The sequence below is a fragment of the Dasypus novemcinctus genome, chromosome 10, assembly GCF_030445035.2.
Source record: "Dasypus novemcinctus isolate mDasNov1 chromosome 10, mDasNov1.1.hap2, whole genome shotgun sequence".
In the NCBI taxonomy this organism is placed as follows: Eukaryota; Metazoa; Chordata; class Mammalia; order Cingulata; family Dasypodidae; genus Dasypus; species Dasypus novemcinctus.
In genome coordinates, this window is record NC_080682.1 from 107488500 (window position 1) to 107513689 (window position 25190).

General features: G+C 54.0%; 1 protein-coding gene across 1 annotated transcript; it reads left to right on the plus strand.

The window, feature by feature from the left end:
• The first annotated feature begins 15577 nt into the window (after positions 1-15577).
• On the plus strand, positions 15578-18580 carry TPBGL (trophoblast glycoprotein like). Its single transcript, XM_004453993.5, has one exon. The coding sequence runs from the start codon at positions 15850-15852 to the stop codon at positions 17011-17013; it is 1164 nt and encodes a 387-aa protein (XP_004454050.2). The 5' UTR covers positions 15578-15849; the 3' UTR covers positions 17014-18580.
• Positions 18581-25190: the final 6610 nt, after the last annotated feature.

Consider the following 25190-nt stretch of genomic DNA (forward strand, 5'->3'; position numbering starts at 1 on the left):
AGCCAGCAAGTTACAAAGTAGTGAGCATGTTGTGGGTCCAAGGTCCCAGAACCTCCCAGTGGTCCCAGAGGCACGTGCCTAACTCGGGCTCCCATTCCAAGGTGCCCCCCGAGCTCCCCCGCCCCTCCTGCTCTCCTCCTCCGTTTCTGGGCTGGGGACTGGGAGTGAGCAGAAGTTTGGTAAACCTCCCTTCCTCAGCACTGCCCCTTCCCGGGCCTCAGCGTGGGGCCCAGGGCTGAGGGACAGGGCGGGGGTGCCCAGGCTGGCTCCACTCTGCCTCGACCCGCCACCCACACCCTCCCTGGGATGCCAGACAAGCCACCCACCATCCAGCCTCAGGCCGGGCGACGCCACCTCTGTGCCTTAAACTCCGTGAGGAGGGAGGGTCCCTCTGCTCCCGCGCGGGCTGCGTTCTGTGTGCCCCAGCACTGTCAGAGGAGCCTGTCTCCGTGCCGTGCTCCTCCCCAGGCCGGAAGCTCTGCTCCTGCGAGGGCTGTGTGTTTTCCTGCCTGCACCCCAAGCATGGCTCACACGTGGTCCCGGAGGAGAGGCTCAGAATGGCTTAGCATTTGAATTCGGGACTAATGTCACACAAAGGTGTCTTTTTGCGTCAACTGCGGTTTAAGCTCCCTCGCCTGGTCCTGAACTCTTTGTGAGAAGAGCTTCAGTTTTCATCTCAGCTCCACCTCTTCCTGGCTGGCTGACCTAGAAGCTAATTGTTCATTTCGCCCTCTGTTTTTTGTCCTCTAAAATGAGAACATTCTAATAAGTGAGATACCTTACCTAAAGAGCTGTGGCATCCAGCGTGTGCTCAGTCATTCCTTCCCCTCTCCCCCACCCCAAGCCTGGACCCAGATGGGGTCTTGGCATTTACCGCCATGAACTTACAACTTCTTGGTCGGACTTGGAAAGCGTGTTTTGTTTGACCTCACCCAAGGCCTTCCAAAATACATCAGACTGAGCAGGTCAGCATGGCGGACAGCGCCCAGAGCAGGACACTGGCCTTCCTCCCGCTGCCACTGGGCCACTCATCAGTCCTCTTGCACCAGTTGTCCGGGCAGCCAGGAACCCCCTAATGGTCCACTCTCCGACCCCCATCCTGTCTTGCCATTAGAATACCCTGGGACATTTTCCAAATGCTTTTTTGAAATCAAGATTCATAAGACTCCAGCAGACCCCAGAAATATCCTCCCAATGGGAGAGAGGAAGGAGATTGGCCTTTTTTTTTCTAACTTTTTATTTTGAAATAATTTCAAACACATGGGCAGTTGTAAAAATCATACTAAGCCCTATACAGAAAACTCCAGCATACCCCACCCACCCCCAGGTAACCAGGTCCATCAATTTTAGCATTTTGCCACTTTTGCCATATCATTCTATCTATTTATCTATCTATCTATCTTCTGAACATGTGAGAGCAGGTTGCACACATCATAATCCTTGAACACATAATACTTCCATGTACATTTCCTACAAACAAGGATATTCACCTTAAGTGTACTTATCAAATTCAAGAAATTTAACATTGACTTAAAGCTAACATTCTATATTCCAATTTTTTCCTATGTCCCAATGTCATTTTGAGCCTTTTCTCCTTGATTCTTAAACGCTTCCCATATTCATGTATTGCATTTAATTGTTATCATCTCTTTAGTTTCTCTTTTTTAAATTGCAGAAACATATAACACAACATAAACCTTCCCATTCCAACCCCTCCCAAGCATACCATTCAGTGGAATTAATCACATTCACAATGGTGCAGTACCCTCACCACCATCCATTACCAGAACTTTCCTTGCACCCCAAACAGAAAGTCGACACCCATTTTACATTGACTCCCCATTGCCTCTGCCCCCCACCCCTGGTAACCTGTATTTCATGAGTACTCTATGAATGTGCATATTCTCTGATATTTTCTTTGTGGTTACCACAGGGCTTAAATTTAAAACCCAAGAGCTATAACAATCCTGCTTACCTTAATACCAACCTAACCTCACGAGCACATGTGAACTATGTTCCTGGGCCACTCTGCACCCCCCAACTTTACGTAGTTCTCACGAATTACGTATTTATACATTGTAAGTCTAAAACAGTGATTTCTCATTAAATTTTATGCATTTGCCTTTTCAGTTCTATAGGAAATACAAAGTGGAGTTACAAACCAAAATACAATAGTACTGGCACTTATATTTATTCCTGTCATTATCCTCATCAGAGATCTGGATTTCTTCATGCAGCTTCAGTCTATCTCTAGTGTCGTTTCAACCTGCATAACTCCTTTTAGCATCCCTTGTAGGGCCAGTCTAGTGGTGACAAACACCCTCGGCTTTTGTTAATCTGGAAATGTCTTAATCCCTCCCTGATTTTGAAAGACAGTTTTGCCAAATATAGAATTCTTGGTTGGCAGTTTTGCTTTCAGCACTTTGAATATGTCTTCCCACAGCCTTCTTGCCTCCACAATTTCCAATGAGAAATCAATTCTTAATCTTATTAGGACTCCCTTGTATATGACATGTTGCTTCTGTCATGCAGCTTTCAGAATTCTCTCTTTTTCTTTGGCATTTGACAGTTTAATTATAACATGGTGTGGTGTGGGTCTATTTGGGTTTATCCTGTTTGGAGTTCATTTAGCATCTTGGATGTACATGTACATGAATGTACATGTCTTTCATTAAATTTGGGATGTTTTCTGCCATAATTTCTTCATCTTCTCTCTGGTCCTTTCTTTCTTCTCCTTCTGGGATTCCCACAAGGTATATATTGATACACCTGATTGTACCCCACAGGTTCCTCAGGCTATGTTCACTTTTCTTCATTCTTTCTTCCTTCTGCCCCTCAGCCTGGATGATTTATTGTTTTATCTTCAAATTATTGAGTCTTTCTTCTGCCTGCTCCAATCTTCAGTAGAACTCCTCCAGGGAATTTTTAATTTCTGTTACTGTGGTCCTCGGCTCTGTTTGTTTCCTTTTCATCATTTCCATCTCTCTATTGATATTCTCTTTGTGTTCATCTACTGTTTTCCTGATTTCCTCTTATTCTTTGTCCATGTCTCCTTTGAACTCTTTGAGCATATGTAGGACTATTTTTTTAAAAGTCTGTCTAGTATGTTCCAAGTCTGGACCCTCCTCATGATGGTTTCTAAATCTCCTTTGCCTGGGCCATTGCTTCCTCTCTCTTTGTATGTTTTATGATCTTTTGTTGAAACCTGGACGTTTTGGTAATTTAATGTGTTAGGGCTGGAATTTAGATTCTGAGGCATCTTTTACTTAGGATTGTATCCATCTAGTGTTGACAGAGCTTTCCTTGAACATCAGGAGCTAATAGAAATAGAAGGGAAAAAAGAAAACTGTCTTTGTAGATGGAGCTGTGTTAGTGCTCTGCTTCAGAGCTTATCCATACAATGAGTTTAGGGAGTAGCTTAAGGCCAAAACATAGGGGCCTCCCTGGTCCTTTTGGCTCCTGTGTCTTGTCTTAGGCATGCATGGGACTGACTTCTTTTAAGTAAACCTATGCTAGATCAGGTGATCACTACAATTTATCCTTTTATTTAATGATATAAACCACTCTTTTTGCTACTGTACTTGCTCACAAATGATGGGGTTATTGTTTGAAACAGTTGGCTGCAAACAATTTAAAACACTTGCAGGAGAACCTCCCTTTATCACCTGATGTTTGCTTTCTGAAGAATAGAAGTTTTCTATAGGAAGGTAAAATTTCATCCTGCTCTTCTAACTCATTGTAAGTGTGAAATGGTAAAATTAAAAAATATTCTGTCTGAACTGGTAAAAAGGTTGTTTGTAAATATTTGGAAATGAATAGAAACAGTGAAAGCAACATTATAGTATTTGTAATAAACAGAGCTGTTATTACGGCTTTGACAGTGGTTGAAAAGGAAAGTCTATGGTCATGTATACTACTAAAAGGAAAGCAAAAAAATGTAACATGGGCCCATATAGCATACTGAAACCTCATGTGAAATATGAAACATGGGGAATATTGCATATATAAGACTGTTTTTACAAAATATAAATACAAATAAAGTAGAGAGATGGAAACAGACTAGCAGCTGTGTACGGCAGGGGAAGCATAGAAAGATGAGAGGTGATGAATTTTGTTTCTTTGGTTTTTATTATTATTATTGGAATAATGAAATGCTCTAATAATGATTGACATGATGAATGCACAACTATGTGATTATATCAGATACCACTGATTATACACTTCAGATGGGTTTATGCTTTATTAATATGTATCAATAAAGTTGATTTGTTAAAAAAATTGTCTTCTTACAATTTTGAGTCAAATGTTTACTTTAAAAATATAGGGGAGCAGGTGTAGCTAAGTGGATGAATGCCTGTTTAATTTGTATGAGGTCTCAAGTTAAATCCCTGGTACCTCCTAAAATAAAGTGTGTGTGTGTATATTTTATATATATATATATATATATATATATATATATATATATATAAAAGCTTGACTGTATATTTTACGACCTAGAAAATAAGTTTGGCAACCATAATTTTACAGAGTTTTGTGAGACTATTGAGAACACAAAAAGCCAGTACAAGAGAGAATGCAATAAAATCCAGCAGGAATAATTTGTAATTAGAAAACTCCACGCAATTCTTCAGCCAAAGAGAATGGTGATCCATCTCTAAAATACATGTGTCCCATGCTGGGCCTTGATGAGCCTTAATCAGGCTCATTCCACCAGCATTTTTCACAATAGGGAGCGGTCCCTAATTGCTGGTGGGTGCAGACAGGTAAGCTTCTTGCTGTTCCTCTCAGGAGATTGTAATGATTAAGAGCTGAGCCTGGACCTAAACAGGCAGGGTGGAATTCCAGCCCTCCTCCTACGTGCTGTGTGACCTTAGGCACATTACTTAGCCACTCTGCGCCTCCATTAGTTGCCTTATCTTTAAAATCAGAGCTGAGAACCACTTCCAATTGATGGGGTGGTGGCTGTGAGGACTGAATCAGCTGGTCTGTGATGCATGCCTGACCCACTGTACCTCTCCTCCTGTTTGTTACTGGGATGTTCACAGGCAGGGCCAAAGGGGGCTCCCTTGCTCCTCCCTGGCCTGCTGCCTCTGTCCTTTGTTAGGGATACCCTGTCCCTGCCAGAGGACCCAGGCTGGGTGGAGGGGAATTGTGCCCACAGCAGCCCTGCCCTGAGGCCTGGCGTGCCCTCTGCTCCTCGACAACCCCCACCCCTGCCACCACCCGGGACCACAGCCTGGCCCTCCCCAGCTGGTCTGCTGGTGGTCTGCGCAGGCTACAGCGGCGTGGCATGGCTCCAGCAGGGGCTAGAGGTTCTCCATTTCATTTTCTGCTTCAGCCTCACCACCTGGGGTGGGGGGATGGGGGGAGCCAATGCAGGGCACTGTTCCCACACTTCTTCCTCCCCTCCTACCCCCTGGGTGGGCACAAGGCCGCACTCAGTCGGGCATTGCCTTCGGCCCCAGGAAAGCCCCTTCAGGGTCCTGGGGAGTGGGAGCAATCTACCACCCTGTCTCCGCAATGCCCCCACCATCCCTCCGTCGGCTGCTTCCGCAATGTCCTTCCCCGGCTCGGTCCCTCCTGCCCATTCAGGTCATCAGCCCCGCCACGGGCTGCGCGCTGGGGGCACAGGGATGCCCAGGCACGGATTCTGCCCTCCAAGAGCTCATTTTACAGTCCCAGGGCCACAGGCTCTGGAGCACACAGGCCTGAGCTGGATTCTCCACGGGGTCCCTTTCACGCTGTGTGCGCTTGGGTCAACTACTTAACCTGAGTGCCCACGTCTTTATCTAAAAGGGAGAACCAATTGAAAAATAAAAATAAAAATTAGAGCCTAAGACCCTCCATTTGGGGGCCACTGCGGGAATGGAATGCAATCACATAAAGCTCTCAGCTCAGCACGCTGTCTACAGGGGGTACTTAAGTCTGTCTCCTCACTTCCCTGCCTTCTTCTTTCTTTCCTTCCTCCTTCTCTCTTTCACCGTAGCCAACTGCCTCTTCCAGAGGAGAGGGCCGTGGCAGGGTCCACAGATAGATGGGGGTGCTGCCCACATCTGGGGCCTGAAAGCCAGTGTCAGATGGGGGTCCACCCCATGCCGGCAGCGTGGGGGAGAGGACCTACGCACGGCTCCGCCTGCCAGGTGCTCTCTTTCCCAAGTAACTCGGTCCTCTGACCTCCTTTTCCTCTCTCCCAGTGGCTAATTAGGGCCGATTGTGGGCTCCTTTTTAGCCTTTCCTTTTCTGAACTTCCCACTGGCTTCTTTTTTTCCTTCCACAGGGCAGGGGTGGGGACACACTGGCAGAGCAAGGCACAGGCCCTGTGCTAGCCCGGTGTTGAGAGCTGTCCGTGTTTCTTGGCTACTCGGCCTGCTGTCCATCTCCTCAGTCCCAGAGTACATGGAGCAGCCAATAAGCAATGTCCCCAGCAGCCTTGGAGGGCTGCCTGAAGCCAGGGCCAGTCGGAGGCGATGTGCTCGTGGAGACCCCCGGGGATGCCGCGCCCTCACGGGCACGGGGAGGCACATCCGAGCCCCACCCGGGGCTGAATACTTTCGCTACCATTTTCAGACACAGCTGGGGAAATCCGGAGATCTGGAGCCCCCTTGGGGGACTCAGAAGGGAGAGGCAGGGACCCTCCAGTTCCTGAAGCCCAGGCCGGAGGCAACAGATGGCGTGTCTGCAAAGAGCAGGGCTCTCTGCGGGGCTGCAGCATGAGGTGGGAGCACCACCAAACAAAAAGTCAGTCACTACCCCAAGCGCTAAGGCTTAGTACCAAAGGGGGCTGCACCCGAGGTGCTACCCAAACGTTTGTCTGAGCCAGCTGGGCAGAGAGGAGGGCCGGAGTGGCCGAAGCCCGGGAGGGCAGCTCCTTGCCAAGAAGTGCAACCCAATGGGAAGGCTAGGCAGGACAGGCTAGGCAGGTCAGGGTGGTGTCACGGAGGAGCTCTGAGCAGAAGCAGAGAAAGAGAGAGACTACGGGGGCCAGAAGCGTCGTCAGGAAAGCTCCCTGGAGGAGCAGTGCCACGTTAAAGGTCAGAAACCTGCTGTCAAAGGTGTGGGAGGTAAATGAGTGGCATCGCCAATGACCGTGAGCGCCAGGGCCTGCGCTGTGGTGCGGCTCTGCATTTCGGGGGTTGCTGAGGGACCGATGCTGGAACTCAGCGCCAAGGTGTCCTCCGTGCTCCAGCTCCAGCGGGCGGGAGGCTGCCACATGTTCTCATCACGCCTTCTCACCTGGAGCCACAGCCTGCTGCTTGAGAGCCCCTCTGCTAATGGCTTCCAGGTGTGTCCTTGGGTCCCTGGGGAGAGAGATCCTGGAGGATACATCCCCTCCGACCCAAGCCCCGCCCCTCTGGTCACCTTCAGCCACAGAGCCTGGGACGTCTGGCAGGGGCAGGCTGCAGTGCACAGGTGTGCCTTCAGTCCAGGTAAGACGGTCAGACTGCCTCCTTCTCTGGTTGGCTACTGAGCTCTGAGACCCCTCTCACCATCACTTCTCGTTCCTCAGTACCTTCAGTGCCCGAGGAACCAAGTTTTCCTTTGGAATAAGATGGCTAGGTGGCTTGCATCTTGGTTGGGAAAAGGGTTGGTCTGGAGAATCCTTGTGAGACTAAGTGCATGTGTGTCTGTGGGTCTCTGTGACTATGGGCCTGTTTCTCTCTGCCTATTGGGAACTCTGGGAGCCCATCTTGGTAACCATTTGTCTCTATTTCTGAGTCTATGTGCTTCTCTGTGTATCACACAACAAAGCTTTCCTTGACTATAATGACAAATTACATCAGTGTTTATTGTCCAATAAATAGAAGTCCAATATTTCCTTTCCTGCTTTACCTCCCTAGGGCCTTAAGTTTTCATTACAGAGTTATTTTCAGCCTAAATGGGGGAGAGGGGGAGAATTTGATTCATGCTCTGTTTGGGGGTGACTCAGATGCAAGAAAGCAGGAGACTCGTGGCTGATAGACTGAAAAGCAGTGGGGGTGCCAGAAACCACTCTCTTGAGACTTGGGGCAGGCTCTGAGGCTCCAGACAGCTCATGGTCACTGGGCCCATCTCCCAGGATTCCCTGGTCCAGGCTAATGGCTCAGTGAGTCTGAGCTTCTATTGACACACCATCCTCATCACCATCTCCTCTTCAACATTCTCACTCCCGTCATCACCCCACCATCAACATCGCCACCATCATCACCACCATTGTTACTGTCGACATCACCCGTAACACACCCCAGCCACGGTCACCATCATCACTGCTCCATCACTAATACCAGGAACTTGTAGTTGCTTTTCAATAGCAATTTCTCCTTCCTAAGTACTAAGGACCCCAACATTTTGCTGGGCACATTGCCTCCCAGTTAAAAGACGATATTTTCCAGGCCCCTTGAAGCTAGTTAGGTGTGGTCATGTAAGTAAAAGTGTGCATGAAATTCTGGGAAGTGCCCCAAAAGGGAAGGGGCACCCTTACCTATCCCTGTCCTCCATCTCCCACCTGAGGTGAAGGCTGGTGCTCTAGCATTCATTTTGGGCCAAAAGAATGAAGAGAAGGCAGAGTGGGGGGCTGGAAGGGGTGTGGGTCCCTCATGACTGCAGAGAGACCATCCGGGCTCTGGACCACTACCCATGGACTTTGTTTTATGGGACAAAAAGAATTTCCATTTCTATCTCATTTAATATACTGTGTTTTGAGCGTTCTGATGATACAGCCAATCTTAACCCTAATTAGTAGTACATCAACATCACCACATATTGTTTTGCATTGAATAGTCCAGGTTAATGATCTGCATGAGAGAGAGGGACGGAGAGAAAAAGGGGGGAGATTCAGCACCACGGACAGATCAAGGGCAGTGGTTGTCCAGGGACAGGGCAGCAGGAGATCAGAAGGAAGAGTTCTTGAGGTGGCAGCGGTGGTTTTCCTCAACATACACTCCCTAACCTCTCCGCGCCAGGCACTGGGCTAGTGCTGGGCTACATACCAAGATGAATTTCACCCAAGTCCACATCTAGCTCCTGGGACCAGAGGAAGCAGATCAACGTGGGAAGGCCTCCTAAAGCTAAAGGAGGGGATTGAGGACAGGCTAAGGGGTGAAGCAAGGAGACTGTGTGACAGACTGGACAGAGTGCTGGAAAAAAAGGGAGCCTTATGTTTGGGGAGGGGGCTCAGGATTGGAAGAGGGTGACTGGCCTGTGACTTAAAGGAGAGGATTGTATTGGGCGGAGTTAAAGAAGGTGAGTTTCCAGGACCCATCTATTCCTCCTATTCTACATCAACGATTCCAGTTTCTGGCCCCAGGAATCTATGGTGCTGTGATTATAAGGGTGAGAAGCTCTGAGCAGAAGCAGAAGAATAAAGAGACTAAGGGTTCTCCATCAATTTTCATTCTAAGGGTCTGCATCGGTTATCTAGTACTGTGTAACAAGCCACCCCAAAACCTAGTGACTTAAGTCAACCACCATTTTACTTGTTCATGATTTTGTGGGTCAGCTGGACCATTCTACTGCTTTCCCCTGGGATCACTCAGACTGGAGTCAACTGGAAGGTCATCTGGGGGCTGGTTGGTCTAGGGGTCTTCTGCCAGGAAAATTCATTTCTGGTCTCCTCCTCCAAGAGACTTGACTAGCTATCTATAGATGGCCATTTCAGATGAGCAAGAAGAGAGGACCCCTAGTGCACAAGCACTTTTCAAGGCTCTGCTTGCACCCTATTTGTTGATGTCTCATGAGCCAAAGGAAGTCACCAGCCAAGCCAAAGTCAGTGTGGGAAGGGACAACACAAGAGTGTGGGCACCGCAGATGTGCCGCGATGATGGGAGAGGTTGCTGATGTGGGAGGGGTGGGGTGGTAGGGTGGGGGTATATGGGGACCTCCTATTTTTTTAATGTAACATTGAAAAGAAAATAAAAATAAAGTTAAGTATAGAAAAAAACCAGTGTGGGCACAGACTGGCAGGATTCCTTGCAGGCCACCAGTAGAACAACCTGCCCCAGGCTCTAAGTGTTTCCTTTAAGACATCAACACCCTCAGGGGTTCAGGCTCGCTGGATCCTGGGGCAGACCCTGCCTGGTCTTGAGCCTAGGGCTGGCGGAAGCCCTTTAGCTTCCCCCAGAAGAGGACTGTGGCAACAGAGGCCCCATGAGGGAAGGAGATCTCGCCCATGGTAGCAATTTACAGCCTGGGGACCAGCGGCAACCTCCCGGCTATAGCACAGGTAAAGAAATAGGAGTCCAGAGAGGGACAGGGACCTGCTCCCAGCCACACGGCCACACAGCCAGCCAGCCAGCAGACCAAGACCGGAAGCCGAGGGGAGCCATTCCTCTTTGCTAAACTTCAGTTCCCGACTCCTAACTGGGGGTAACAAACCCCACCGAGGGCACCATCTGTAAACTGTAAAGCAGGGCACAAGGGCAGTGAGGATCATTTTGCCGGTAGCCTGGGAGTGGGGGGAGGGTTGAGTGTGGCAGGTTTATGACTTTCAGAGCACTCCTCCAGCTCATTTTTTCTAGCCTTTCCCCAGAGACCCCAGCCACGGAGTAGAGGAGGAAGGTATTAAATATCGGAGAGAGTTGCTTATAAACCAGGTCCCCGCCCCTCAGAAGCAGCGTTTGGCCTGTGCTGACTCAACAGAGAAAATGACGCTGGGACCTATGGATTTTCCTGCGTCTCCCGGAGGGAGGCCGAGGCGGGTGGTGAGAGTGAGGGATGGGAACAGCGAGGCGGCGCTGAGGTTCCTCTCCCTGCGGTGCAGGAGCCACTCGGGAGGAGAGGACCTGGGGCCTCCCGCCTACCTACTGGGCGAGCTTCATCATGTCAGGCCTGCTGGGCTGCGCAGCCCCGCGCCCCAGAGGGAGGGCGGCAGGGGAGGCGGGCAGCAGGAGAAGGGGGTCGACAGGAGAGGGGGAGCGGCAGGGGAGGAGGGGTTGGCAGGAGGCGGGGCGGCGGGAGAGGGGGGTCGGCAGGAGGGGGGGCGGCAGGGGAGGGGGTGGTGGCAGGAGGGGTGGCGGCAGGGGAGGGGGGGGGCGACAGGACGGGGGCAGCAGGGGAGGGGAGAGGCGGGGGCGTGGCAGGAGGGGGGTGGCAGGAGAGGGGGGTGGCAGGAGGGGGAGGCAGGAGGGGAGAGGCGGGGGGGGTGGCAGGAGGGGGGGGTGGCAGGAGAGGGGGGTGGCAGGAGGGGGCAGCAGGGGAGGGGCCAGGACAGGCCGCCTGGATCACAGGATGCTACAGCCTGGGACCTGGAGGAGCCCCAGGCCACCCTGCACCACTTTACAGTCAGGCAAACCAAGGTCCTAACTGGGGCGGAGCAAAGTTCAAGGTCACATATAAGAAGACAGGGCACTTACATGGACAAATCACAGTATTGACTTCCCCTCCCTGACCCCCACCTCCACCCCCACAAAAACCCAGGAACACAGAACTAATAAGTCCTCTAAGATGATCCTGCCCACATATGTGCATGCGCGTACACACACACATGCTTTTTTGCAGACAGAAAAAGTGAGGTCTGGAAAGACAGAGACCTGCCTGGGGTCTTGCAAGACACCTCTGATGACAAAACGGAAATGGAGGCTCAGGGGCTACCTGCTGGGTGACCTCAGGAAGGTCAACAAACCTCTCTGTGGGGCTTAGAGAGGGGCAGGGTCTTTGTAAGGAGAAAAGAGGCTCAGGGAAGGAACTAGGGGCTCAGGGAGGGGGCAGCACCTTGAAGCCTCAGAGATGGGCGCCGGGGTCTAGCAGCTTAGTCAATTCAGGAATTGGGGTCTGGTGTGACTGACACAGGAGAGTCTCGCCCGGGCCGCGGGCAGACAAGTCATCCTACTGGGGTGGGAATGGGGTGTCTCCTGTAACCTCCCTTGCCCTTGTCCTAAGGAAGCCCTGGGGGTCTGAGTTTCTTTGCCCACAGGCTCCCCTGGGATCTGACCCAGCCACAATCCCAGGAGAGACAGAGCCTTGGCGGGGCAGAGCTGCAGGGAAGATGAGCAGGAAACCTGAGCTCCTATCAGGCTCGGGTCCCACTCAGCTCTGCAACCTTGGGAGAAGCACTTAACCTTTCTGGGCAGCTGTCTCCTGATGTAGAGTGAAGATGGCGGGGGCAGGCAGGTTCCTCACCAAGTTTGCCTCACAGGGATGGAAAGAATGAGCCAGAGATTTTTAATCATTATTTCATTCAATGAACATTCCCTGGTACTTTCTCTGTGCTAAGCCCTGAGCTATATGCTGACAACAGAGAAGTCAGAACAGCCCTGAGCCCAAGTTGCTGACAGTCAGGGGACTCAGGGGAGCCCTAGCCCTCTGCTCACCAAGTAGAGAGGTCCAAAGAAGGGAGAAGGAAGCCACGAGGGCTTCCTGGAAAGGGCAGCACTCACGCTGAGCCCTGGGGGACAGTGGGCTGGATTGGAGAAACAGAATCAAGGAGAGCGAGCACCCCAGGGAAACACTTCAAGCAAAGAAACTTCCACTGGATGTAACAGAAAACAAACACACAGCCTCAGATTCAAACGCATTTATTGAACACCTACTGCATACTGAATGCTGACAACCACAAGAAGGACAGGCCTGCTCCTCTGGAGAACAGAGACCCTTCAAAATGGCTCAGAGACCTAGCTCCAGGGAAACTTGGACAAAGCAGGGGACACCTACACAAAGCGGGAGGGAGGTGAGAGTGGAGGGGGCGTGGACGCTGGGCGGAGGCCATGCGCAGACAAGCAGAGACCTGTTATGTTAATATCCACAGTGAATCTGCCCTGTGCGGGGAGGGAGGCACATGGAACAGCACAAAATGCCATGGGAGCTAATTAGCCCCAGAGAGGAGCAGTGGCTGTCCAGCAGCACACAGTGGACACTGGGCAGGGCGAGGGCGGCCCTGGACCCCAGGTGGCAGGGCTTTCTTGTTTCAAAGCACTTTCCATTCACAGGACCACAACACCTCCAAAAGGCTGGCGAGATGCGAGTGTGGAACCCACCCACTTCACAGAAGAGGACGCCGGCAGCCCAGAGGGGAGGGAGGCCCAAGGTGACACCTGCCCAACCTGGGAGCTGCTCCTGGCCTTGGCTTCCTGGTTCAGGGAGGGATTTCCACATGGCGCTGGGCTGCCTCAGAGGTGGCCCACCACCCTGGACAGTCCTGGATTGGGAGCCTGGGGCCCGGTTTCCAATGCCCTGACAACTACTCAGGTGGGGCCACAGTGTCCCTAAGTGTAAACCGCGGTCATTGCCTTGTTTTCAGGTACTCGATGATTCTAGGTCCTCTTCCAGGTCCCCTTTCCCGACTGAGGTGTCCAGCATCCCCCACTCGAGGCTGCCTGCTGCCCTGCAGCCCCTTTTCCAGGGGAGCCAGCAACTAGTCCGAGGCCAGCCACTTGGGGGCCAGGGGACGGGGGCTCTGGCCTCGGCAGGTGTTCTGTGGTTAGACAGAGACTGGAGACAGAAGGGCCAATATAAAGGGACCGAGAAGCAGAGACCTCCCTCCTCATGCATGCAAGCCGGCACGCATCCCTTCATTCATTCCCACACATCACCGACTGCTCTCGTGGCTAGTCTCTGAACTGGAAACACAGGACCAGCATCTTCCCCTAGGGAAGATGTCAGAGCTGGAGCACGCGGCGGACAGGGGCCAGGGCTGGAGGGAGTACAACCGCTGAGGGCCCGGCCCCAGAGGCGTCTACCTGAGCACATGTGCCCATGTGAGAAAAGACACCAGCAGCCTGTGACCTCCACAGACCAAGGGCATGATGGAGGGCAGGAGGCAGTGGGCTAGAGCACATTGGCCAGTCTCTGGATGCCTGTGCTGGCATGCAGGGGTCTGTAAGCCTGAGGTTAGAAGAATGCAAGGACAAGAAGTGTGCATGCTCAAGTACTAAAGCGCCTATGAGTCTATGGACATATGCCAGGGCACACCCAACGCTGTGTTCACATGCACACGTGTAGTCATGAGCCTGCGTGTATTTGCACGAGGCCCATCTGAGCCTGCCTTGGCCCGTGCACGAGCTTGTGCAAGCCTTCCCAGGCATGTGGATGGACATCCAAGCATGCATGATCTTGTGTGCTCACATGTGGATACACCTAGGTCTGTTTATGCGTCAAATTGGCCTCTACATTCACAAGCATGTGTACATGTATAGCCTTGTGCGTGCATCTTCAGACACACGTTCAATCCTAAGTGTGCCAGTTACTGCTCTCGCCTGCCAAAGCCTGGGGAAGCAGTGCTGGGGGTAGGAAAGAGGGAGGGAAGGGAGGGAGACAGCTGGGCACCCCCAGCATCAATAGTCCTGGTCTTTGCCTAAGACACAGGCCACCGCAGGGTCTGCCTCTTCTCCTTAAGTGGTATTGATCGGCCAGTCGATCTGTTAAATATAACCTCAGAGAAGGACTCAACTCAACAACCCTGCCCAATTCAAGAGAAAGAGACTGATTCTGATGGGGGGGGGGGTGGGGGTGGCCTCTATCCCAACCAGCTCTGCTGATATCACCAAAAGGCCTGCAGATCAAGGATCAAGTGTCAGCCTCTTCAGCCTAAATAATTCATGCCAAGGCCAAGAGCGCTCCCTTCTGAGGAGCCTGTCTCTTTAAACCAAGTCTGGAGCTTCCCAGTTCTGGAAAGAAAAAAAAAATCCAGAACAAAACAAACCTATAAACACCTCAGCCCCCACCTCAGCCCTGGCCTGGCCTACCTTGCCACCTCCCCCTCCCCATGCTACAAAATCTGCTCCCGTTCTAACCTTTGGAGTCCGAACCCCTCCCTGCCATTCGCCCTTTACATGGGGGTAGCCTGGAGGGGAGGAGGGCCTAGTGGGGTGCCCAGGAGCTGGGGCGGGGAGGGGAAGAGCAAAAAGCTGAATCACTACACCCACCCGTCCCTGTGCCAAGAAGCGGGCTGGGGAGGAGTCTAGCCTGGTGGAGGAACCCCGTCCTGAGCCCTCCCTACAGAGCAGAGGAGACAGCCACGGAGGGGGGCGGGGCGGCGGGGAGGGGACTGCGCAGGCAGGGGTTGGGATGGGGTAGAGACTTGCAGATACACCTGTGCTCAAGGGAACTGGGGTCGCAGAGGAGGGGGCCGAAACTGGGGATTTCCCAGTCTCTTTCCTTGCCATGCCTTCTCCCTGAGTGGAAAAATTAGGAAGAAGCTAAAAAAGAAATAATTTTCTCAGCCCACCCCTCGACCCCGCTTCGGTCGCAGGGGGAAGAGGGTCTAAAGTTATCCCCGCAAATTCTAACTTGCTGGGGTCTCTAAAGGCCTGCCGGCACATTCTCACTTTCTGGGGCCGATCCACCTGCCTGCTCTCCCCAGCCCGGCCTCGCCCACTCCACACGTGCCAGTGAGGGAAGAGCAAGGAGCAGGCTTAAAAGTGGGGGGCGGGAGGGGGGGGGAGGGAGAGAAAAGGAGGAAGAAGTCCGAGCCTCCGAGAGCGCTAAACTTCTCAGCGGCCCCGGGGATGGAGAAGGGGAAGAAAAAGCGCAAAAGCCGAAAGCGCTGCTTCTCGGGAGCTTCCCACCCCGCCTCCCGCCGCGAGGAGGGCGCGGAGGCTCCGCTGGGGGCGGAGGAGGAGGCCGGGAGGCGGGGAGGGGGGGAGGCAAACCCTGCCCACTCGGCTCCGAGCCCGCAACGGCCAAGGAAGTCGGAGGCCGGTGCGCAGGGCTAGGAGGGCACCGGGGGCGGGGGGCTCTGCTCCCCGCCTGCACCCTCTCGCCCTCAGCCGGGGACGTGAAGGTTCCTCGGACTTTAGAGACAGCCGACGGACAGACCGACCGGGACTGCCAGCCGCTCGGGGTCAAGGACTTGCCCCACCCGTCCCCCCCCCCATCAAAGGCGCTCCCAACTCACTGGTGAGCGCGGAGGCCCGGACGCTGGATGCGGGGGCGGCCGCGATGGCCCCGCCAGCGGGACGGCCGGGGTTCCGGGGGCCGCTGCTCCCGCGGCTGCTGCTCGTGGCCGCCGCGCTGAGCCGGCCCGCCGCGCCCTGTCCCTTCCAGTGCTACTGCTTCGGCGGCCCCACGCTGCTGTTGCGCTGCGCGTCGGGCGCCGAGCTCCGGCAGCCGCCGCGGGACGTGCCGCCCGACGCGCGCAACCTCACCATCGTGGGCGCCAACCTGACCGTGCTGCGCGCGGCCGCCTTCGCCGGCGGGGACGCGGACGGGGAGCCGGAGGCGGGCGTGCGCCTGCCGCTCCTGAGCGCGCTGCGCCTCACGCACAACAACATCGAGGTGGTGGAGGACGGCGCCTTCGACGGGCTGCCCAGCCTGGCGGCGCTCGACCTGAGCCACAACCCGCTGCGCGCCCTGGGCGGCGCCGCCTTCCGCGGGCTGCCCGCGCTGCGCTCGCTGCAGCTCAACCACGCGCTGGCCCGCGGCGGCGTCGCGCTGCTGCCCAGGTTGGACGCCGCGCTCGCCCCGCTGGCCGGCCTGCGCCTCCTGGGCCTGATGGGCAACGCGCTGAGCCGCCTGCCGCCCTCGGCGCTGCGCCTGCCGCGCCTGGAGCAGCTGGACGCGCGCCTCAACGCGCTGGCCGGCCTGGGCGCCGACGAGCTGCGGGCGCTCGAGCGCGATGGCGGCGTCCCCGCGCCGCGCCTCCTGCTCGCCGACAACCCCCTGCGCTGCAGCTGCGCGGCGCGCCCCCTGCTGCTCTGGCTGCGCAACGCCACGGAGCGCGTCCCCGACGCGCGGCGCCTGCGCTGCGCGGCCCCGCGGGCGCTGCACGACCAGCCCTTCGTGGACCTGGACGAGGGGCGGCTGCGCTGCGCCGACGGCGACGCCGACGGGCGCGGGGAAGACGTGGGGCTCGCGGGCCCGGAGCTGGAAGCCTCCTACGTCTTCTTCGGGCTAGTGCTGGCGCTCATCGGCCTCATCTTCCTCATGGTGCTCTATCTAAACCGCCGCGGCATCCAGCGCTGGATGCGCAACTTGCGCGAGGCCTGCCGAGACCAGATGGAGGGCTACCACTACCGCTACGAGCAGGACGCCGACCCGCGCCGCGCGCCCGCGCAGGCCGCGCCCGCCGGCTCCCGCGCCGCTTCTCCGGGCTCTGGCCTCTGATCTTCGCCTGTCGGGGATTGGGGGCTGCCCCTGCCGGCTGATGACCTTACTAGGGCTGCCTGGACGGCCTGTGCCTGGCCTGAAGCCGCGGGTAGGAGACACCCGCGCGCAGCCTCAGGGCCTCGGAGACCTGCCCCTGATGGCCTGAGACCCTTTGGATCTTGGCATACCCCAAGCCCCACCCACGGGCTCCAAGCCCGCCTTCCAGCCTCTGAGAGCTCCCACTACCAAAGACCCGGAGACAACCTCTGTTGATTCCAGAGACCCCACCGCCCATCCCAGACTCGAGCACATCCCTCCTGGACCACGGAAAGACCCCTGCCCGGTTCCAGACTCAGCCAGAGACCCTTCCTGCAAGCTGGAAGCCCCGGGACCACTTCCACCAACTTCTGTTTTGAGCCCCGAACCTCTCCAACCAGAAATAGGAAATCCCAGTATCTAGGCTGCCCCAGCACTGACCCCTCTCCTCCCAGGGCTCAGGGACCCTCACATCTGGTTCTGGTCTCTGAAACAGAGATTCTCCATCAGAAGGTTTTCCTGGACTCTGAACCCTTTGCCCCATCCCAGAGCTCCACCCTGCATGGAGACCTACATCCTGGGGCTCTGAGGGGCAGGGCAGGTCAGGGCACCCTCCCTGAATCTGAGGATGTATGTCATACCCCGCCTTTCTCAGCACCCACCTCCCCAGCTCAGGCCCAGGCCCCTCCCTTCCTTAACCCAGGCTTGAGGCTCAACTCCCATCTGTCTCTCCCATCCCAGGGACAGGCACACCCTGTTGTAGCCTTAGTGTGGAGTGGATCCTCAGCCTTCCCCCGCTGTGGCTCTGCTACCCCAATACTTAGTGCTTATCCCCAATCTCAGACTGTCAGCCGTTCTCCCCAAATTGAGTCGCCTTCCCTTGGCCAAGTCTTCCCCTCCCTCCACTCCCATCACTTGTCTGCCACTCAGTGGGTCAAGATCCCAGGAAGAATCCCCTCGTGGGGTGTGCTCACGCCCCTGGCCTCCCAGATTGAGCTCTCCAGTCCTGCAAGACAGCTAGCAAGCACTCCCACCACGTATTAGCAAATCCTCATGGGGAGGGAGAGAGTCCTGGGGACTGTGATGTGGGTGGCTGGACCTCAGATCCAGGCTCACCCACCCATCCCAGGCTCGGGGTGGCGGCGGGGACTCCGAAGGGCTGGGAGCTGCTGCCAACCCATTTCTCCACCCTCTTTCCCACCGTTGTGGCACTTTTCCATGGGCATCCCCTGCCCCTCCTCTCCGACTTCCGGAAGCAGAAGGGGCTCTTGCCTCCTGTCTTAGGCACAAGCCCTCCTGGTTAGGGTCAGAGGCTCAGTGCCCTGCCTTCTGCATGATCCCAAAGCACAATCGGTGAGTGGGGAGGGGCGTGCCTCTCCCTGACTCCCCACCCCCTAGGTCAGGCAGAATGGCTGGTCTGGGCTGCCTCTGCACACAGGAAGTTGCCCCCCCTTCAGCCTACCGGCTTGAGGCCTGCCTTCCCACCCCCACCCAAGCCCCACACCGTCGATCTCCCTCGGGCAGTTTTCTATAAAGTCTGCAATAATCTCTGAAACTCTCCGCTTGAAGGTGGTGCTGTGTCATTCCTGCTGACCTTGGGGCATTGATGGGAGTGGCAGGGGACACTTGGGAGGGCACTCTGGACCTCCCCAGGGAGAGGAAGCAATCCTTGGTGTCTCCTCTCAACCTGTGGGAGAAGTCTGCTCTGACTTAGGTTAGACATGTGGAGGGACTTCCCGTTGGGATGGCATCACTCTCCCAAATCAGCCGACTTTTCGTTCTCTGAGGTGGGGTTATCCACAGCCAGCCGGGATCCTAAGCTTCCTCTACCTCCTCTTCCTCTTCCATCCCTCATCACTGCAAGGGAGGGGGGTTGAGGAGAGAGGCCAGTAGACTAACAAACACTAAACTCAGACAAGTCAGGGAGGAAATCTGGCTCTGGAGAATCCCACGCACTTGATTCCCCCTGCAGCCAGACAGGAAAGGAGAGGGATCATTTGCTGCTTTGGGCTCATCCCCTCTGATGAATTACCTGATACTCCCTTATGTCTAGTGTCACGCCACCCTCTCCTGGCTGGGAGAAGGGAGAGTAGGAAGGCAGAGGAGGGGAGAACGGCATCTGGGCATGTGAGCGACAGAGAAGCAGCAGCCAGGGGCACGGGGGTGTGGCCCAAGTGGCCCCTTGAGCTGGGTGGCGCGGGACGACGGCTGGGTTCTGGGCCTGCAGGGCCAACACAAGGCTTTTCTCCTGCTTGAAGATCCCCAGGGTCACAGAGCCCTCACCAGGTGGTGCAAGTCTAAAGGCTGGCATTTTAGGACCTTGTAAAAGGTGGAGAGGACCTCAGAGGTGACGCGGGAGCCTCAGCTGCTTCAGCACGGAGCACTCTCGCACACTGGACACCTCCCTCCCTCCGCTCCTAGGAACACCCATTTAAATGCCAGGGGGATCTGCCTGGGGCGCCCTGACCAACCCAGCTTTGCCTAGGGGGCTGGGATCCTCCTCATCAGGACAGCCCTTCAGGAGTGGGAGACCTGCCCGACTCCTTATCTTCTCCCAGCAATTCCCTCCCACCCCTCATTCCTCACTTGCAGCGGTAAATCCTCTTGAAGCATTCCCATCTGTCAGTCATCTTCAAAGGGTGTCCTGCCAACCCCGTAGGGTGAAACGGTGATGATCTCTCTAACACGAGGTCACCTCCCCAGTTCCAAAGACATTCCTTCTAGAAACGTAATCTAAGTCTGCACTAAGTCCTGGCAAATAAAACATGCTATCAGCTGTGGGTTTGCCCATCAGCAAAAATCTTTGAGGCTTTTATATGTGAGCTGCTGCTAAGCTCAGTTAACAATGGCCTTTGGCCTTATGGGACCATCAGCATGTCCCCAGGGGCCCTGAGCCTTGCCCCCTTGGCAAATCTAACCATTCATTCAGCTTTTACTGAACACAGCTCTGCTAGTCTTAGAGAAGCTAATGATCCAGGAGAGAAATCATATTTAATCAAGGTCTAGAGAAAAGAAAAAGGGCCTCTGACCCAGGCTAGGGAGACTTCCTAGAGGAAGTCACATTTGAGCTGGATTTGAAGGATGAGTAGGAGTTTGCTGAGCAAAGATCAGAGGGATCGGCTAGTGCCAAGGCCTGGAGGCAGGACGGTCTTGCTAGTCTCGGGACTGGAGAAGCCCAGCCATGGGGGTGGTCTGGGAGGGGAATGAGCGGGTGAGTAGGACATACCTGCGTTCTCCATCCTCTGCCCTGGGAGGCTATTGAGGAACCTCTGCCATCTGCAGGGAGAGGAGTCGTGGACGTGGATGTGGGAGGCAGGAGGGCTGCACTGTGCCTCTCAGCTGCAGAGCCCAGTTGTCCCGTCCTTCTCCCGGCTGCTGGGGACACAGAGGGGCCAGATTGGTGGGGACAAGGGAAGGGGCCACTCGGGAACACATACGGGACCTTAGAGGGAAAGGTAGGGTGAGGCCCAGCTGGCCCCGCCCCGACCCCCTGGTGCCACCCGCCCACTCCAGAGCCGTTCAGCAGTGCCAAGGCCACCGAAGGGCCAGCTTCTCCCTCCGATCATGTGATGGGATGCTGCTGGAAGTCCGGGGTGGGTCAGGGCCCAGAGACGTGGGGCTGCCGTGGCCGAGCGCCAGGGATATAGAGACTACCTGCAGGATGTCCCTTTAAAGAGCAAGGGTGGTAGAGAGTTGGAGAGAAAGCACAAGGCGTGTAACTGTCAGGGACGTGACAGACAGGAAGCCAGCCACAAACTTGGAGAAACATGTCAGGCTTTCCAGGGCTCTGCGACCCTGTAAAAATGTGAAATTTCCTTTCCTTCTGAATTAGAAACCAAAAACAAAAGAAAGCTATGATGGCCAGCTTGGGAAACCTCTTCCATGACCCCCTTGATCCGGGATGGGAGCCGCGAGGGCTGGCAGGGGGCTGGAGAGCTGAATTGCAGTAGACCTCGGCACTGTGCAGCTGGGTTCTGGGTCGGTCACCGTCAGTGGCGGAGCCTCCACTGTGCGTTGGGTGGCGGGGATTCAGCGGTGACCACCGCAGAGCCAGCTCCTGCCCCCTTGGCCCCAGGCCCCGCCTGTGACCTTGGACAGCTGCCTGCCTCTCTCTGGCTCCAGGTTCCTCCTCAGTCCAGGCTGGGGGCTGGACTTGCAAAAGGCACCGCTCGCGCTGACTGAAGTCTCTCTCCTTCTTCGTTAAGTCTCTGCCTGGCAGACTCGAGGCCCTAACTGATGGGCACCACCCTTCCCGGTCTGGGAGCAGCGACGGGAGCTCCTAATATTCCCGTGGTAATGCGCTGGGCTGCCTTCAGAGGCCCCGCACGCCCCCACGGCCCCTGCCCTCTCCCCTCAGCCCTGCCTCGGGGCAGGTAGGCCAGGAGCTGGCCGGCACCTTGGAGACCACCTCAGCTAACGCTTACGTGTGCTGGAAGGAAACTGAGGCCCGGCGAGCCCGGTTCACGCAGGCCGCGGGAGCAGAGCAGACGCTTCACTGAGCACAGCTCTGCTGGTCCTAGAGATGCTTCAGCACAGCGCTGTGCCCAGTAAAGCCTGGCCCGGCGTGCAGGGCAGGGCCGCCCACCTCCTAACTCCACCCCCGTGGTCCCTGCCTCCTGCACCCAGGCGGCAGCCTGCGGAGCCGGGCTGTACCCCGGAGATGAGAAAAAGAAAGTGGACAAAGAGATTCGGGGGTGGGGGTATCGGGGATTCTTCAGCTGCCTCGGCAGCTTCCAGCAGACCCCAGAGATCCCCGCCCGGCCGCTTGCAGGAGGCAGCCCTGCCGGGGCTCGTTCTCGAGGGAAGGGACACCTCTTACCTCTCCCGGAGACGAGAAAGGGGCTCGTTCATGGGGCTCATTCCTTCTGAGCCTCTACCCCCTGCCAAGCCCCGAGCACCAGCTTCTGCTCCGCCCTCCATAAAGACAGGGACCACTATGTCACGGTGATAATGGGAAGCAGGGCACCCAAGGAGGCCCCTGGCTACGCGACCACTTAATTTATCATCTAAGCTGGGAAATGTGGGAGAGTAAAAGGGGCCATGTTAATAATTACATTGGGACAGGAATACTCTGGGAACAGACCGGGCTGGTCAGTGCTGGACTCCACATAGGCTGGCCAGTGGCTTGTAAAAGAATTTATTGGTACATATTAATAAGCATAAATCTATCTGAAGTGCACAATCAGTGGTATTCGGTATAATCACATGTTATGCAACCTTCATTTCAATCATTTTTTAGAGCATTTTCATTGTTCCAATGATAATAATAATAATAATAAATTGAAATAAACCAGCCAAACAAAACTCATCACCTTTCAATCTCTCTGTGCTTCCCCTGCTGTACATAGCTGCTGTTCTGTTTCCTTCTCTCTAGTATATTTGTGTGTATTAATATATTTTGTAAAAATAGTCTCATATATGCAAGCTCACCCATATTCATATTTCACTTGAGGGTTCGCTATGTTATATAGTCCCAAGTTACATTTTTAAGCTTTCCTTCTGGTAATACAAATGTCCTTAGACTTTCCCTTTGAACCACTGTCATACCCATATATTAGCTCTGCTAGTCACAGACACCATGATGTGCTCTCACCATTTCCATTCATTTCCAACAACCTTTTAACCAATTCTACACAGATTGCCCCTCAGCTTTCCATTCTTTACCCTCCTTCTATTTTCTGGTGACCTATATTCTAATTATTAATTTCATGAGTTTACATAATATATTTAGTTCAAAAGAGCACAATCATACAGCATTTGTCCTTTTGTGTCTGGCTTGCTTCACTCAACATAATGTCCTCCAGGTTCATCCATGTTGTCTTATGCTTCACAACTTCATTTCTTCTTACTGCCGCATAATACTCTATCGTATGTATACACCACAGTTGGTTTATTCATTCCTTGGTTGATGGACACCTGGGTTGTTTCCGGCTTTTGGCAATCATGAATAACGCCCTATGAACGTTGGTGTGCAGATGTCTGTTCGCGTCACTGCTCTCAATTCTAGGTATATACCCAGTAGTGGTATAGCTGGGTCCCATGACAAGTCTATATTCAACTTCCTTAGTAACAGTCCTCCACAGTGGCTGTACCATTCTACATTCCCTCCAAGAGTGAATAAGCATTCCTATCTTTCCACATCCCTCCAACATTTACAGTTCTCCGACTTTTTAATAGTTGGCCAGTGACTTTTGACAAGACCTGAAGGGGAGAGAAAGATGCGCTAGACTGCTAGACTAGCTAGTCTGCCGGCACTATGCAAAGATGCACTCCCCGCCCTTGAACCCCGTTCTCCAGCCATGCGAACCTGCTCAGATTTTAGTAACCATGCCCAGCTCCTCCGTGCCCCCCTGCATTGCTCACACAGTACCCTCTGCCTGAGGCTCCTCCTCCAACCTAGGGAGCATCCAAGATAGCTCCAGGCCCCCCTCTTTCCTGGTCTCCCGAGAAAGGAGTGCTCTCGCCCTCTTTCTCCCACTGCTATATCATCCAGACGTTGACAGGTACTGATGGTTTTTTTGCCCACTGTCTGCACCAGACCAGCAACTCTTCCCAGGACAGAGGTTGGACACAGTGCATGTTTGGGTCTCCAGTTCTGGTGCCCAGGAAAGAGTGGCTCAGCCTGTCACAGGCTTTCGTTCCTGGCCCAGCAAGCTGCAGTGACATCTCCTGGCCAATGTGTTGGAGCCAAGCCAGCTTTTCTTTGCATCTATGCGCCATCTGCTGGCAAGGATGGGAAAGTGCCTTCCCACCTTCCTTCAATAGCTATTCCAGTACAGTATTTATTAAGTGCCCACGGTGTGCCAAGCACAATGCTAGACAGAAGCTAGGAATACAGTGTGAAGAAAACCAGTAAGGCCCCTGGCCTTATACAATTATAATAATAGTGGCAAACACTTAAATAGTGCTGACTATGTGCCAGGGATTATGATGGGCGCTTTAATACACTTTGTCCTGATGAGAACTCTATGCAGTAAGTGATATTATTATCCCTACATTAAAGATGAAGAAACTGAGGCACATAGAGATGAGTCATTTGCTCAGTATCACACAGCTAATAAGGGGCCAAGTCGGGCTTAGAACTTGGGCAGTCTGCTCCAAAGCTCATGTTCCAATTCCACAGTAAGCAATAAATAAACAAGATACTTTTTAGGAGGTAAATACATAGGGAAGTAAGAGTGCTGGGGAGGGGCATCCTTTGAAAATAATAATGAAGGTCTCTCTGAGAAGGCGACCTACCCTGAGGAGCGGGAAGGAACAAGCTATGCACTTTTACTGAACCTGTGGGGGCGCTGGAACTGGTGTATGCCCAGGAGACTTGAATCTCCAGACTGCCCATGGGCCACCTGGGGCCTGAGCCTCAGCAGAGCTGTGACTCCTACTCTCCGGTTTATTGGACTTACCCAGGTCAGCTGACAGGGAGGTGAAGATGGTCAACCACCATACCAGGGAAATGAGAATGTCTACAACTGCAAGCAGGAGAATCGTATCCATCAGCCATGTGGGATCTAAGCCCCCTCTTGATATAGAGGTGGAGTGGACATCATTATCCCAGAGTTCACAGAATGGAGGAATATGATGTCGATTAGAATGGACTTATTGGTATTCTACCATAGAACTATTGTGACTCTAATAATGGAAGAAATTTTATCATTGATTTGGAGACAGTGGCCATGGGAGTTGCTGAGGGTAGGCAGAGGGAAGAAGAGGTGTGATAAGGGAGCATTTTGGGGACTTGGAGTTGTCCTAAGTGGTATTGCAGCAACAGCTGCAGGACATTATATATCCTGCCATAACCCCCTGAATGGACTGGGGGAGAGTGTAAAATATAATCCATGTGGTGCAGCAGAGCTCCAAAATGTACTCACCAAATGCAATGAATGTGCCACACGGATAAAAGAAGTTGTCCATGTGGGAGGAGTGGGGGTGGGGTGGTAAGTGGGGTGTATGGGAACCTCATATATGTATATATTTTTTAAGATTTATTTTTATTTATTTCTCTCACCTTCACTCCCCTCTCCTCCTCCGCCATTGTCTGCTCTCTGTGTCCATTCGCTGTGTGTTCTTCTGTGTCCACTTGCACCCTTGGCAGCACCGGGAAACCGCGTCTCTTTTTTGTTGCGTCATCTTGCTGCGTCAGCTCTCAGTGTGTGCAACGC

Excerpts from the sequence above, each read along its gene's own strand:
- TPBGL (XM_004453993.5), top strand. The coding sequence starts at position 15,850 with ATGGCCCCGCCAGCGGGACGGCCGGGGTTCCGGGGGCCGCTGCTCCCG.